Genomic DNA, 13,393 nt, shown 5'->3' on the forward strand with positions numbered 1-13,393 from the left:
TGTTACTTGTGTCTCTTTTCTCAACCTCCGTTCTATCACCCTTTTCTATAACTTCATAGTATGACTCATAAGCTTAATCCCTCTATAGTTTTCGCAACTTTGTATATCCCCTTTATTCTTGTAGATAGGTACCAAGGTGCTCTTTCTCCACTCATCAGGCATCTTCTTTGACCTTAAAATCTCATTAAAAAGCTTGGTTAACCAGTTGATGCCTTTTTCTCCAAGACCTTTCCAAACCTCAATCGGGATATTATCAAGTCCTACTGTCCTACCATTTTTCATCTGCTTTAAAGCTTCTTTTACCTCGAAGTCTCGAATCCTTCGATAGTAGTCAAAGTTTTGATCTTCTTCCCTTGTGCATAATCGACCAAGGCTCGGAAGAGTCTTCTGTCCCTCATTAAATAACTCGTAGAAGTAACTCTTCCACCTTTCATTAATCTTCCCCTCTTGAGCCAAAACCTCTCCATCCTTATCCTTTATGCACTTAACCTGATCCAAATCTCTCGTTCTTCTTTCCCGACTCTTTGCGATTCTATATATACCTTTTTCTCCTTCTTTCGTGCCCAAAGACTGTTAGAGACCCTCATATGCTCTTGTTTTTGCTTCACTTACAGCCACTTTTGTCTCTTTCTTAGCCGCCTTATATTTTTCCCAATTATCTGCATTGCGACATAAAGATCACTCTTTAAAGCATTCTCTTTTTATCTTTATCTTTTCTTGTATACTCACATTCCACCACCAGGACTCCTTGTCTCTTGGTCCTATTCCTTTAGATTCACCAAAACTTTCTTTTGCTGTTCTTCTAATAACTTCTACCATCTCCCTCCACATCTCTTTCGCGCTTCCGTTCCCATCCCACTTTGCCTCTTCTTCTACCCGTCTTAGGAAGTTTCTTTGTTCCTCACCTTTCATCCGCCACCACCTCGTCCTTGGATTCTTCGTATAATGTCTTTTCCTCAACGTTTGCTCAATGCGAAAATCCATGACGAGCACCCTATGTTGTGTTGTCAAACTCTCTCCCGGAATAATTTTACAGTTAATGCAAAATTTTCGGTCGACTCTCCTCAACAAGAAGAAGTCGATTTGAGAGCTTGTCATGCCACTCTTACAGGTTATAAGATGTTCGTCTCTCTTTTTAAAACATGTATTTGCGATGAGAAGATCAAAGGTTGAAGAAAAGTCCAAAATAGTTTTACCCTCGGCATTGATCACCCCGAAACCATGGCCTCCGTGAATACTCCCATATTCAGTCACTTCTCTCCCAACATGGCCATTTAAATCTCCTCCTAAGAAAATCTTATCTCCCAAAGGTATGCCTTGAACCAAACTCTCTAGATCCTCCCAAAACCTTATCTTGTGTTGTTCGTCCAAACCCACTTGCGGTGCATAGGCGCTAATCACATGAAAAGCACCTCCCTCCACCACAAGTTTGATAGAGATGATCCGATCTCCCACCCTCTTGACATCAACTACGTCCTTCTTCCACTGCTTATCCACAATTATTCCAACCCCATTCCTATTCTTCACCTTTCCTGTATACCAAAGTTTGAAACCAGAAGTATCCAACTCCCTAGCCTTTGCACCAACCCATTTCGTTTTTTGTAGGCACATAATGTTAATCTTCCTCCTTGTCATGGTGTCCACCACCTCCATAGACTTTCCTGTTAGAGTGCCTATGTTCCATGTCCCAAATCTCAACCTTCTGTCGCTTCGACCTTTACCTTTTACTTTGTGAACTAGCTTATTTACCCTCGTCCGTTCACGAAAACGCAAGAACCCTTGCTCATTTAACACTACATCCGGGCACCGATGCAGCGGCTCTTGCTTTGACACCGTACTCGAGCCATACGACGCGTTGCTTCCGGACAACGACCTAGCTTTAGCGCAATAATGTCTTTGATTCATGTCATGGGGGTTCGGCTATATTTTTATGTTGGTTGCCGAAGACCTAACACAACCCTCCTCCTTTATCCGGGTTTGGGACCGACTATGTACCGCAAGTGTAACATAGGCGGAGTTTAATATACCATCAAAATAGATTAAAAAAATAACACTAATATTTTAACGTAAAAAATTTTTTAAATTGGATAAAATAAAAATGTAAATCAATATTTTAAAATATATCTATATTTAACGATAATTACAATATAATATATCAAAATAAGATATTTTTCTTATACAATTTATAATGTCTAATAATAAATACTAAAAGGTATAATCACATTCTAAGTACATATTACTCGTCATGTAGAATTTTATTATTTTTCAAGTATATTATCCTTACTATATCATAATAGAAATTTCACTCACAAGTTACTAGAAGCTTTGAATTGTTTTGTTATTTTTTGGGTTGCGTTTATTTATAGGTACGAAAATATTAAAATATAAAAGTGTGTTTAGCAAATAGATAAGACATAAATAAAAATATTATATCTAAAATTATTAAATTAATATATTTTGTATTTATTTTAATAAAAAATATAAAAATAATAATAAGAGATATAATTTATTTTTATTTTTTATTATTTTTATTTATTTTTTATAATTATATTTATATTTTTTTATTTTTTTCAAAACTTTTAAATAAAATATAAAATATTAATTGTTATGTTTTATTTTTTTGTGTCTTATATTTTCAATATTTTATGTTATGCTGTTATCCACTTATCCTGTTCCTTTGTGTTTTGCGTTTGTGTTGTGTTAGTGTATTGCAACAAGTGAGCTCACACAATGAGAACCATTAACTTTAAACTTGCTACTATACCCACACCTAACCTAGACAATCATTTATTATTTCATTAATAGCTGATGGACAAAATATTTTTACTTTTTAGTGGCAAAGAATTAATGATTGAAACATGCATATCACGTTTCATCATATATAAAATCTAACCATACTAGGAGAATATTAAATTGAACACTAAAATTAACTGATAATATAAAATATATATTAAAATAAATTATTATTTAGTACAGCAAACTTTATTCTTCTTAAAAGTTCTATATTGCCTAATTTATAAAAGCTTCCTTTTTCTTATTAATATAAATAAATTCATGCATGTATCATCTTTGTTAAATGTAGTTGAGTGGAATATAATTTAAGTCTTATATTTATTATCGTTTAAGCCCTTCTAAGTTCTAAAGATTAAGAAGTTAGTTTAATATTCTTACCAAGATTTCAGCTTTTTTTTTTTTAAAACAAGAAGACACACACACGATTTTTTTTTTCTTGAACGGTAAACATTCCACTACTGTCACTCAAATTATTAACTCCATATTAATCGAATTCTTAAATACCAACCTCATCATCATCATAGAGCTTACTTTTCACTAATATTAAAGGATTAGGAGTTAAGTAATTTTTTTTTTTGGTGTCTAAACAGGGAAAAAAAATAAGTCAAACACTATCCTATATCCGAGCGAATGATTTGCCAGAGATAAGCACAAGACTCAGAACAAATAACATGATTAGAATTACTCTTGGCACCATATCTAGCCATCAAATTCGCAGCTCTATTTGCTTCTCGGGACACCCACTCAACGTGAACAAGCCAAGGACGAGATAAAAGCTCCTGAATCTTGTGAACCAAATCTGTTACTTCAAATGAATACCCACTTGTAAGTTCATGCATGATGGGCAGAATGTCAAAGCAATCCGTTTCACATATAATATCCCTCAAACCGCAATCCCAAGCTAAAACCAGCCCCCTCCAAGCAGCAAATAATTCACATCTGATGATAGACCAGGGGGGAATGCTTCCAGAGCAGCCCGAGATCCAATCTCCATTAGAATCTCTAATAATACACCCATATCCCACTAAATTTGAATCCAGATACAAGCTTGCATCACAATTAACTTTAAAACTTTTGCCTACCGGTGGTTCCCAACACAGGCAATTTCGGAGAGACCTAAAGGCATTATTTCGATTCCTGTAAACTTGTAAGTCCTTGGCGGTAATTCTGGCCAAGGCAACAACCTTGTGGTCTGTTCAAGGATTTTCAGTATTGAATATGTCATTGCACCTATGTCTCCATACCCACCAAAGCCCTGCACCAAAAGACGCCTCATTGTAAGCCAAGGCCTTCCGAAACCACTCTTCAAGAGCAGTACCCACCGTCGGGTCCAGGATACTAGGATCCAACATATGCCAAATTGCCTTTGATCGTTCACAGTCTTTAAGGCAATGCTCCATAGTCTCCTGCGCCTTGTTACATCTCTTACATATATCTGAAGAAGCTATATGCCGCTTGAATCGAAAGGTCTCAGTTGATAGAGCATCATGTAAGCCAAGCCACATAGTACATTTGAACTTCTCCGAAATGTTTGTATTCCACAACCAGTTCCAGTTACTATTGGCATTCCAATTTAATGTTTTCTCTAATAACCATCGATAACCCTCCCTTGCACTATACTTTTTTGTTGCTACAGGCCACCACTCCCACTGTGGCTCCAACTCAGTCGAACTAGGATATCTCAGACCACAAATAAACTGCTTAATCTCATGCAGAATAGGCGTGGTAAGATTATCAACCTCCCAAGACACCCCTTTCCACAAGTCAGCCACTATGAAATCTGATTCAGAAATATGTACATAAGGAACAAAGTTGCAAAGCTTACCAAAAGGAGTCCACTCATCATACCAAACTGATTTGTGGACATTTCGAATATTCCAATGAAGCCCTTCCTTGAGATGCTCATAGGCACTAACAATGTTCTTCCAGGTAGCCGATGAAGAATTTCTATTATTTTCGTTCATACCAGATTGATTCCTGAGATATTTATGCTTCAAAACCTACACCCACAACTTCTCACTATTATTTAGACAATCTCATACCAACTTTTCCAGAAGCGCCATGTTAGCACAGGTAGTATCCCTAATACCCAATCCTCCTACCCTTTTAGGAGTTATGGTGACCTCCCACCTGACCAGAGGCAGCCCTTTGCTGGTCGCTTGGCCTTTCTACAAGAACTGTCTCATCAAGGAATCAATTTTATTACATGCATACTTCGAGAGAAGAGAAATTTGCATTTCATAAACCGGGATAGAGGCCATAACCGATTTAACAAGAGAAAGCCTCCCTGCCTTATTCAGCAATCATTCTTTCCAACGGGAGAGCTTCCTCGAAATTTTTTCAATAACCTCTTGAGTCGTCTTCCTGGAAGCTCTGGCATGATCGATGTTAATTCCCAGGTATTTACCTAAATCATTGCAGAAACGGATGTTAGAGACCCCTGAGAGAACCTATTTTCTCTTCTCCGACACCCTCTTGGAACACTGGGCCATTGACTTGTGAAGATTTACCTTCAAACCTGACGCTCTAGAAAACAACTCCAGGCAATGCATAACCTCATGTTCTAGTCCCATGTTCTCAATTCTATTACTCATCACAATGTGTGTCACCTTGTAAGCATGCATTCATGCTTCGTGCTGTTTGAATGTCTAGCTTCCACTTGGTTTGTACTGTGTTTTCAATGTTATGATTAGTAGTTTAATACTTTAATTCCTGTTGTAAACCCATGCTTGGATTGCAGTCATAATACTGAAGTATTTGATACTTGAATATAGTTGCCAGTTGGTGTGTGGTTTTATGTGTAGGACAAAGAAGTTTGCAACCTATATAGTTTTCTTTGGAGCCGTTAGACATTCTCATAAACAGGGAAATGACCAATCGTTTTTGTTGTTTCACTTATTTTATCTTTAATTGATTCTCTTATGCACTAGGATACCTTCTAGAAATATGCACTGAGCCTGGCATGACTGTTTCAATCTGATGTTTTGACATTTCATCTGGTAATTTTTATTCGATTAATTTCTGTCGTCAATCCCTCCTTGAAACACAGATGGATTAAAAATTATTCATTTCAGTTGCGTATGGTCCCTTCCAAACATGGCAAGATGAGTTCTTCACGACATGGGGGATGGAGGTGCTTGCAAGGCTTCCTAAGCATATATGCCATTTAAAATTTAAATAATCATCTAGAGTTGTTCTAGGGCCTCCAGTTAATGAGTCTACTTTTTCCCTTAACTTCCTGCGACAAACTAACTGCTTGGTGAAAATGGAAAAATTGTTTGTCCATTTTCATACTAAAGTGGGTCTCTTATAATGATTCCACAACATCTGGGTTCAGGAATGGAGAAATAATTCTATCCTTCATAAAATCATATTGAGTTTATTGCTAGGTTTATTTTAAGATTACAAATAATAATTGAAATTTGAAACAATCAACTAACCAAGTCATCAGTGCATTCTTGTAGGTCTGGCATAATTATAGCTTTGATTGTCATATTATAGAGAACTATGGATTTAAAGTTTCTGGTTTTCATGCCGATACGATGCACATGGCACGATTATGGGATTCATCAAGACGCCTGGATGGGGGCTATTCTCTTGAAGGACTTACAGGTGACAAAAGGGTCATGTGTGCAGCTCAGCTGAATCATGACAAGGATCTACTTGGTAAGGTGTCAATGAAAACTATATTTGGCAAGAAAAAGGTGAAAAAAGACGGATCCGAGGGTAAAACAATTACTATTGCTCCTGTTGAAGAGCTACAAAGAGATGAGCGTATACCTTGGATATGTTATTCTGCCTTAGATGCTAGAAGTACTCTGAACCTTTATGAGAGCTTGAAGAGCCACTTGTCAGCCATGCCTTGGAAACTTGATGGTGTACTAGTTTCTGGAAGAACGATGTATGATTTCTAATGAATTTTGGAGGCCATTTGGTGAGCTTCTAGTCACAATGGAATCTGAGGGAATGCTAGTTGATCGAGCATATCTTGCTGACATAGAAAAAGTGGCCATAGCAGAGCAAGATATAGCTGCTAATAGATTCAGGAAATGGGCATGTAAGTATTGTCCTGATGCCAAGTACATGAATGTGGGAAGTGACCTACAGTTGCGCCAGCTGCTTTTTGGTGGCATTGCGAACAGGTGGTTATCTTTTAAACATTTGCTGATCATTCATTGCAATATTGCCAAATTGATTATTTCGATATCTATATCTTTATTCTTTATTGGGACCAATTGGTATGCCATGATGTATGGAGGGGTATAAAAAGAACAAAAATTTTCATATTCACTTTCAAATTCTTCATTACAGAAAAGACCCCAATGAGGTACTTCCAACTGAGCGGATATTCAAAATTCCCAATGTTGATAAAGTGATTGAAGAGGGCAAGAAGGCTCCCACAAAATTCCGTGATATAAAGCTGACAAGCCTTGGGTATAAGCTGGAGACTGACATGTACACAGCAAGTGGTTGGCCCTCAGTTAGCGGAGATGCCTTAAGGGCCCTGGCTGGAAAAATTTCTGCTGAATATGACTTTGTTGACGAGAATTGTGACTTGGATCTCAGTGAAGATGAATTTCCTTCTCAAAGTCAAACTGCATCTGCACAAATAGATAAATCTGCATATGGAACAGCCTTTGCAGCTTTTCCAACAGAAGAAGAAGGGAGAGAAGCTTGCCATGCAATTGCTGCTTTATGTGAAGTCTGTTCAATCAATTCTTTGATTTCCAATTTCATCCTTCCCCTGCAGGTTTTTATTTTTTTATTTTTTAATTTTTTTTATAATCCAATGTTATTCGTATTAACTAGTCGATTGGTTAACTAGATGAGTGATATGTGACTAGATGCATGACACATTTTAAACATTCAATGAGTACATGTCTGAAGTTTTTCATATTTTATATGCGAGTTTCACAGTTTCTTTATGTCAGGGACATAATATATCGGGAAAGGATAACCGTATTCATTGCTCCTTAAATATCAACACAGAGACGGGACGTTTGTCAGCAAGAAGGCCAAACCTGCAGGTAAATTTTAGTTTGCAAGACACATTAGAGTTTTCTTGATATTGAATGTAATAGATTAATAATTTCCCCTGAAAAAGAGACTTAACCTGATGAATATTTAATTTACGGATTAGAATCAACCTGCTTTGGAAAAAGACCGGTACAAAATCCGTAAAGCATTCATAGCTGCTCCTGGGAATTCTCTTATAGTTGCTGATTACGGACAGGTTAGGAGTTTATATTGTTGATCTAACGGTGTAATAGTTGCAAGAAAGTTCAATATCTTGATTGAGTTATGTAATTTTGCAGCTGGAACTTAGGATACTGGCACATCTTGCCAACTGTAAGAGCATGTTAGATGCTTTCAAAGCCGGTGGAGATTTCCATTCAAGGACGGCGATGAATATGTATCCATATATTCGTGAAGCAGTTGACAAAAAGGAAGTGCTTCTTGAGTGGCATCCTCAGCCTGGTGAAGAGAAACCCCCAGTTCCTCTACTGAAGGTAATTCTCACGGACATCCTTATGTCAGTAGTATTCTTTACATTGAAAATCCGTTCAGTAGTTCATTTTGTGGATAGTATGTGATGATATTCATGTCATGTTCATGAATTAAAGATTAAAAGAAGTTTTGAACATGCATCACGTTTCTATTATTTTTCTCATTCCAGGATGCATTTGGTTCAGAAAGAAGAAAAGCGAAAATGCTTAACTTCTCAATTGCTTATGGAAAGACTCCAGTGGGGCTTTCAAAGGATTGGAAGGTATTTGAGTTTCATTGCATTTTAGTATTACTGGGGACAACCTCATTGAAAATGTTGTCCATAATTTACTGTTTCTGTCCGCTCTCAGGTTTCCGTGAAAGAAGCTAAGAAGACAGTTGACCTTTGGTACAATGATCGGAAAGAAGTTTTGAAATGGCAAGAGGAGCGCAAGAAAGAAGCTCATCAGTTCCATTGTGTTCACACTTTGCTGGGCCGAGCCCGGCGGTTTCCATTGATGGGGCAAGCCAACAAGTATCAGAAAGGTCACATTGAACGAGCTGCTATTAATACTCCAGTGCAGGTCCTTAATGCTTTCAAATAAACTATTGCATTCTTTGCCCCTGCCCTCTTTAGTTTTCACTATACTCTCAAGTTTGATCATTGCAGTATTTGTGAAATCCAATGTAATGAATCCTGAGTAGTTCATACTCCAGTACCTTTTGTCTGTGGTCTGATTTGGCATGCAGACCTTTCTTTCATGGGTTTCTGACTTGTAGAATGCAACAGGGTAGTGCTGCAGATGTTGCCATGTGCGCCATGTTGGAAATTTCCAATAATAAACAGTTGAAGGAGCTCGGATGGAAGTTACTTCTTCAGGCAAGTTTTATGCCGTGGGATGTGATTCCTTTTTCAAATTAAGTAATACTTGTTAGTTGTCTTAATTTTCTAAGTGCAAATTACTCTGACGTCTCCTAAAATTGCCAAATTAGCTCATCCTTAAATGTTTCTTACTAAGTAAAAAGTACTGCAGTCTTTGTTAATTAAATAAATCTTATCTCTCCATTTATTATATTTTATATTGATAGTTCGGATTTAGAATTTAGGGTATTTTATTTTGTTTCTTTTTTTTTTTCCTTTAATAGCAAGTTAGTTTTAGGGAACGCTGCACTCCTTACTTTCTCCCGAGCACATTAGCATTCGCTACTAAAATTATGACACCCTTCTATTTGTCACAGGCATTTATAAGACATTAACCTTTTTATCTTTGTATTCTAATATTGATGTCAATAAGTCTGAATCCTTTTTCAATATCCATGAAGCAACTTTCTTGCTACTTTGTATCTAAGATTTTTATTCTTATTATTATTTTTTTTGAAATAACAAAGCAGGTTCATGATGAAGTGATATTGGAAGGGCCAAGTGAGTCAGCTGAGGTAGCAAAGGCCATAGTTGTGGAGTGCATGGCCAAACCTTTCCATGGAAAGAACATTCTAAAGGTGGACCTCTCTGTTGATGCCAAGTGTGCTCAAAACTGGTACTCTGCTAAATAGAACATTCCATTATACAGCATGAAGTCCATGGCTCTATTTGGTAAATAAGTGATTTTGTTTGAAAGGCAAAAAGAATGCCTCAAATAGTATTATTATTTTCCTCCTTTGATTTCTATAGAGGTTTGGGGTTGTTTCAAGTGTTATGTTATGGTGATGCCAAAGCATAACACATTTAACTTTCAAGATGGAAGCAAAAGGCCAAAATCAATGGTCTCGGGATCTGACTGCTTTAGTTGGCAGATTTTTTTTTTTCTTCACTATTTTGAATCATACCTAATTGTCATGCCTTGCATCATGAACCAGTATAGCCATTTTGCATGATGCAAGCATTATGTGATGTATATAAAATTGATGGAAAATTAAAAAGTTTCTATTATTCTGTTTCTCTTAATTAGGGATGAGATTTGCAAACTTTTAAGATTTGTTTCGTTGCCTGTGCATATTTTTTTTTGTTTCATTTATTTAGATTTTTGTAGAGAAAATATTTAATCTAAATTAAAGATACTTAGGAATTATAGATTATCTTATAAATTTTATATAAAAATATTTTTAATTTTTTAGATCATGGTGGGTGTTTCAATGTTTAAATAACATCCTCTGTTGGTAATATCCACTTGATATTAACTTCTGGTTTAGTTGTATACTATGAACGTTACATCATGCATCTTTTAACTTGTAAGCTTTAAGCGTATGAAAATCAATTCTATTTTTTATTTAAATGTACATATTAAATAGGGTAATTTTGCCATGAATTGCTGACAAAGTTTGGAGATTTAGAATTGTATATTTAGGGACCAAAATCGTACTTAATTCTTTTTTTTTCTTGTCAGTTTTCGTAGTTTGCATATTTCTTTCAAGTTGACTCGAGACTTTCTATGACTTAGTCTATGTACATTCTTTATCTTACAATTGAAATTTGAAAAGCATTCTTTGCTCTATTTAAGATAAAATATGATGTTTGAATACTAATTTCAGAATAAAGACCTGTAAATAATGTATAGAATACAACAATTAAAAAAATATATATCACATTCATACCTGATACAATTACAGAAAAGGGAGCTACCATATGAAGTGGTTTCCAATAAACACATGGGTTATACATGTTGATATTTCAAAATATAAATATATTAAATCTACCACACCATATTGAACATTAAGGTAATCATCCAATCAAATCCAATCCAAATAACACAACGCAAACATTAATATAGTACTAGAGTACTTGGAGGATCGAAAATACTGTCTGAACAATAGTGAGAAGAAGCAGAACAATTCCCGCAATAGAAGCTAACGTCCTCCACTGAGTGTTGCAGTAGTCGCGCTTCAAAGATGCTTTTTTTTGGTTCCAAGGCTTCTCACAGAAAGCATTCAAGCCTTTAAGAATACAAGAATATTTCTTATTAAAATTTGAAGTCAAAATGTTCACGGCAAGACCATTGAACATTTTAGCCACTGCATTGCTATCACCTAACCAATTCTTAATTATTCCTTTCTTAATCAGCAAATCCACATCTTTGTCTGTGTCGATAAGAAAATCAATGACACAGATGTAGTCAGTGAGGTAGGCTTCGTTCAGACAGTGACATTGCTCGAAAGCTAACAAATTTCTCAAAACAACTTCAGTAGTGTCCACCACTCTAAAGAATGGAATTTTAAGAGTATGGCCAGAAAGTTGCAAGTCTAGTAAGCATTTACTATCTTCGTTTACCTCAAACTTCACTCCTGCTTCCCTCAGTTTAGTTGCACTATCGAGGTGTGTTACCTGTCCATCTCTTGAGCATTCAGAGATTGATAAGGCAGAAGATAATAATAGATGTTTTCTTGCTAGGTCTGTGAAATGAACTATTCTACCAACATCCTTATTGCCAGGAGAGATACCATCAGGAAGGATATAACGAGTGAAAGTTAACAGTGGAGGATTTGAGGTAGAAGGAAAAGCTAGATTGTAAAGCTCCTCAAGAACAAAGAAAGGGACTTGATTCTCAATCAACAACAAATCATATTTCAAATAATGCGATAAATGAGGTAACCGAAAAGAGACATCAGGACCTAACAAGAGTAAATGCTCTAATATGAAGCAGCAGTCCACCAAGATCACCATAATATGTTCTTCCTTACTAAGCTTGATGTCATCTGAGTAACAATCACGAATCTTTTGCTCAAGCTCTTGCACGCAATTCACAAAACTTTCTAACTTGTTTGTCTTGGATCTTTCAATGAATTGTTTGCAATATAATCTTTTATGGTCCTCCATCTTTAGCAATTTTTCATTTCCATGGTGAAAAGGACCAATTGAAACAACCTTTGGAGTGTATGCATCTTCATTTATCTTGCGGATCTCATGAGGCACCCTGTAGATGCAGCATTCATCTGTATGAAGAGGCTGTGCTTTCTCCCACATTTCATTGATCTTGATTGAAATATCATCAGCCTTGTGACTCTCATCGTCTTCCATCTATTATGATTATGGTTACTACGTGAAATAAAATTTTGAGACACAAATTGAAAGCATGAAGAAGGACTTAAATAGAGGACATAAATTGTGCAAATTTTTTTAATTACGAAATGGTTTCGAAAATAAAATAGAAAAGACACAACCAAAATTAAAAAAAAAAAAAAGTTATGGGTTTTGCTTTTAGTTATGTTGTAAAATGAAAATGGAGTTAATCAAAATTAGTATTTTACCATTAATATCATGTTAACATGGCATGCTTCTTGAATTATTTTTCAATTTATTTAGCGTAATTTTGCTATTATTTATAACAATTTTTATTTGAAAAAGAAATGATAATAATAAATAATTATAATATAAATTGCTATCAATTATATATATTTAAAATTATAAAAATCAATTATTGTACAATAAATTTATAATACCGTAAAAACTATATCTAATAATTAAATTTAATTATTGATATATTAATATTTTTATTTTAAATTAAAATTTGAATTGATTGAATTGATATTCTTCTTCAATAAATAGTATAGTTGGCTTGATATTTTTTGGTTTATTTAGTCTAATTTATTAAATGTAATTAATTATAATTATGGTTATTTATCTCTTCTTATTTGTTCTTATTTTTCTAATTTTTATTTCAATTTATGCGTTTGTTCACATCACCGGACTAATTAGCCAAACATTCCTCATACTGATAAATATTTTCCAGGTGAGAATGAGTGCAATTCATACACTCATTATAAAATTCCAAATTAAATATTATTAATACGGTTTATTGTGGATTATAATATGGTTTGTAGTTTAATTAATTTTTTATTTGTGTCTATATTATGATATGTTTTATTGAAAAATTTAATTATTTAATTTTTTTTAATTTAGTTGTTTTTAAAGAAAAAAAGAGATTAGGCAGATTGGTTCGTCAATCTATCAGTCTGTTATAAAACAAGGTGAATTATTATTTATTAATTTTGACTCATTCTGTTTTGAGACAAATTTTAACAAAATAGAATGAATAATTCACTTTGACAGCTCTGTATATAAATCATATAACTATTTTTGTTTGTGAGCCGCTCTAATAAAGAAGAGGTCACAAACGTC

General features: G+C 34.9%; 2 protein-coding genes across 8 annotated transcripts in view; one reads left to right on the forward strand and one right to left on the reverse strand.

The window, feature by feature from the left end:
* LOC107496509 (DNA polymerase I A, chloroplastic/mitochondrial) overlaps positions 1-13,393 on the forward strand; it is a 56,156-nt gene that overhangs the window by 15,537 nt on the left and 27,226 nt on the right. The window contains exons 5-12 of one of the 6 annotated variants that reach the window (XM_052251694.1): positions 7,105-7,543; positions 7,725-7,820; positions 7,934-8,026; positions 8,109-8,303; positions 8,471-8,563; positions 8,652-8,864; positions 9,071-9,160; positions 9,673-10,210. The exons of 1 other annotated variant lie outside the window; for it this stretch is intronic. In XM_052251694.1, the coding sequence (XP_052107654.1) occupies positions 7,105-7,543; positions 7,725-7,820; positions 7,934-8,026; positions 8,109-8,303; positions 8,471-8,563; positions 8,652-8,864; positions 9,071-9,160; positions 9,673-9,834 (1,381 nt within the window). In that variant the 3' untranslated portion in view covers positions 9,835-10,210. Of the gene's footprint in view, positions 1-7,104; positions 7,544-7,724; positions 7,821-7,933; positions 8,027-8,108; positions 8,304-8,470; positions 8,564-8,651; positions 8,865-9,070; positions 9,161-9,672; positions 10,211-13,393 lie in introns of those variants that run through there. 4 more of the 6 variants (XM_052251691.1, XM_052251693.1, XM_052251689.1 and 1 more) reach the window with 4 other exon arrangements.
* Positions 10,868-13,393, reverse strand: part of LOC110273839 (UPF0481 protein At3g47200-like) — a 3,511-nt gene continuing 985 nt past the window's right edge. Inside the window, exon 2 of one of the 2 annotated variants that reach the window (XM_021126939.2) lies at positions 10,868-12,292. In XM_021126939.2, the coding sequence (XP_020982598.1) occupies positions 11,051-12,292 (1,242 nt within the window). In that variant the 3' untranslated portion in view covers positions 10,868-11,050. Of the gene's footprint in view, positions 12,311-13,393 lie in introns of both variants that reach the window. The other variant, XM_052251696.1, reaches the window with a different exon arrangement.

The sequence above is a fragment of the Arachis duranensis genome, chromosome 7 (genome assembly GCF_000817695.3).
Source record: "Arachis duranensis cultivar V14167 chromosome 7, aradu.V14167.gnm2.J7QH, whole genome shotgun sequence".
Lineage (NCBI taxonomy): Eukaryota > Viridiplantae > Streptophyta > Magnoliopsida > Fabales > Fabaceae > Arachis > Arachis duranensis.